Source organism: Temnothorax curvispinosus, unplaced genomic scaffold (genome assembly GCF_003070985.1).
Source record: "Temnothorax curvispinosus isolate PA1 unplaced genomic scaffold, ASM307098v1 QBEX01011519.1, whole genome shotgun sequence".
Lineage (NCBI taxonomy): Eukaryota > Metazoa > Arthropoda > Insecta > Hymenoptera > Formicidae > Temnothorax > Temnothorax curvispinosus.
This window is the reverse complement of record NW_020221299.1, coordinates 1-2,803: the sequence shown is the minus strand read 5'-3', so window position 1 is coordinate 2,803 and position 2,803 is coordinate 1. Positions and strand designations below refer to the sequence as shown.

At 35.4% G+C, this 2,803-nt stretch overlaps 1 protein-coding gene across 1 annotated transcript; it reads right to left on the bottom strand.

Moving 5' to 3' along the window:
* Positions 1-6: 6 nt before the first annotated feature.
* On the bottom strand, positions 7-2,688 carry LOC112461623 (cytochrome P450 6a2-like; the record flags this gene model as incomplete). Its single annotated transcript, XM_025026937.1, has 6 exons — positions 2,441-2,688; positions 1,796-2,171; positions 1,045-1,570; positions 555-776; positions 148-399; positions 7-48 (listed from the first exon to the last, which is right to left on the bottom strand). Coding segments are annotated over exons 2-6 (1,378 nt in total), but the record flags the coding sequence as incomplete, so codon positions are not given.
* Positions 2,689-2,803: the final 115 nt, after the last annotated feature.

The window sequence follows — 2,803 nt, the reverse complement described above, 5'->3', positions numbered from 1 at the left end:
GTATTTTTATGAGCCCAAGTTTAGTTTGATAAATAGCGAAGCGAGAACCTGAAAATAAGAAACAGTAATCAAGATTCTCGAATAAAAATTTTTCGGTTGAAAATGGTACAAAAAAAGAAGAAAAGTGACACTTATATTTCATCGTACCAATACAATTCCTTGGCCCGTCGCCGAAAGGCATATAAGCCATCGGGTGTCTACTTTGCACAGCTTTTTCACTAAATCTTTCCGGATCGAAAACATCTGGCTCTGGATAAACACACGGATCACGTTGAAGCGCGAAAAGAGGAATCCATATCTTTTGCTCCTTCGGTATACTGACTTCGATGTCGTTGAAAGTATAACTCGACGTCGATTTTCTCGTTAAGAACGACAAAGGTGGGTATTTTCGTAAAGTTTCTGCAGTAAAAATAATGACAAGTAAATGAAAATGCATTTCTACGAATTGATGAACAAATTACTTTTATCAGCCATACGATTATATTATAGTCATTATGTTTCTCATATTTTCCTTTTATTCAATCTCTCGAAACACGAATTTTCGGGCAACGTACCTTTGAATACCTTATTCAAGTACTCCATTTTCTTAATGTTTTCGTACGTTAAATTGCCACCGTGCTTCGTGTATTCCTGATCAATTTCTTCACGCAATCTGTCCTGTAGTTTCTGATTTAAAGCTAGCTCGTAAAGCGCGTTAGTCATAGCCGTCGATGAGGTTTCAAAACCAGCAGCGAAAAACACAAATGCTTGAGAAGCTATCAAACTGTCGGTGAAATCTGAGATGCGAGTTATCTTCTATTTATTACAAATAATGTAATTTTCCATCGGAAAATGCGATTAATTAAATTATTTAATAATTGACATATGACTAAATACAGTTGTTGTTTACATGAGATTTAACTCCTCGCTTTATATCGAGATTTATAGAATGGAGAACATGTATTTTAAATGCGCGGACTCATATGTAAGTTGTCCGTCTAAAAATTCTTCGTACGACACACCGCAAAGTTGCTAAGTATAACAACGACAGCAGACAATACTTACCGAAATCTCCCACTTTATCAGAATGTTTCTTTAACTCGCGTAGCGTGTCAATGAAATCCTTCTTAACAACATTATTCTTTTCTCTGTAGTTCATATTGTCGACGACGAGACGCATGAAGAAGTCTGTGACCTCCAAATCCGGCAAGATGTAGCCGAGGCCATCGTACAACAACGGTAAATAATCTTTGATTTTGAATCGCAGGAAATCCACCCAGGATGGATTAAACACGTTTCTTCCTATTCTGCGAAAATCGCTGTCGTCGTTCGACAGGGCATTTATCTCGATGCCGAATGCGCAGCTGCCGATGACGTCGGTCGTGTATTTGGCCATCAGCTCGTAGCACTCTATGGGCTCGTTTTTGCTCGCCAATTTTTCCATATAATCCACAAGATGGTCGGCGCACACTGATATCAACGAGAACATCTCCTTCAATTTACGAGATGTAAAGGTAGGCGACAGCTTCGCTCTTAACGGTCGCCATCTCTTCGGTTCCAGATTGAAAAGATGTTGCGACAGCGGCTCGGTCTGCAATATGGCAAAGACGAAATTGTAATTGGAGTAAATTTCCCGATTTTAATTAGTGCAAAATCAAATTCTATCAATTTACAGAAACTTTTTTTTAGATAAATAAACAAGTCTAGTAATTTTTAATGAGTTTTATCAATTAAAAAGTATGAAGATATCGATGTCAAAATTTTCGCAAAAAGCGCATATTTAGAATTCATATAAAACAGCTTAAAATATTCACACCTTTTTGTGAATAGTGAATTGTGCTCTGTGGGCGAACGCGGGGAAATCTTTGATGAGTATATCCTTAATTAAATCTGGATCCCTTACGATAAGGATGGGTGTCCTTTCTTGGAATATCCCAATCAATGACTCGTCTTTGTAATCATTGTACAATTTCATTAAATAACCATTCAAGGTTACTTTTCCAAGCATGATATCTTTAAAATTTCCGAATATTGGTATAGGTCGTGGACCACGGACGCCGCGTGATTTCCAAAAGTCGAAGTTCGACGTTAAGAAATAATACAAAGCGAGAATTACGGCGACAATACCGCATAAGATTTGGAAGTTTTCCATTATCCCGCAATCGTCGATCGATTATAACGAATGATCCTTGCTGAGAGGGAGGAGAAAATCATGTTTTATTAACTAAATTTTTTAAAACATTATAAATTTTGATAAAATTCAAGCGGTTTTTCAATAAAATCAACGCCCATGTAAAGGCGATGTTACATCTAATATTTCAAGTGTAAAAAGCACGTGTAAATTTTGGACACTGAAGATATGATGTAATGTAAACAATAGAGAATACGAATAAGAAACATTTGTCTGAAGTTTTATTTTTGCAATTTATATCGTTTTTGTGTTTCAAAGATTGCAACTTACGTAAAGTGAGAAGGAACAATTCACACAAATATCAATACTCAGAACAATTCTAGATTGTTTTATATCGCGGTTGAATCAAAAGACAAATTATTTTCAGATTCGAGGAAAGAGTTATAAATATCATTGCTATTTTAGCGAAAAAACTGCCCGAAATAAGCTACGCTATCGACTTTTATATTCTATGCTAATATTTGTGTAGCTAATATTTGTGTAGCAAATAGCTCTAATTAATATTTAAAAAAAACTATATAATACCCAATGCTATCTTGGTTAAAGAACTATTATTTTCCAAATGGTGCTGATAAACTTTTACACTCCTATAAAAAACGTATAGCAAAACGTATGACTAGGCAAATAATATAT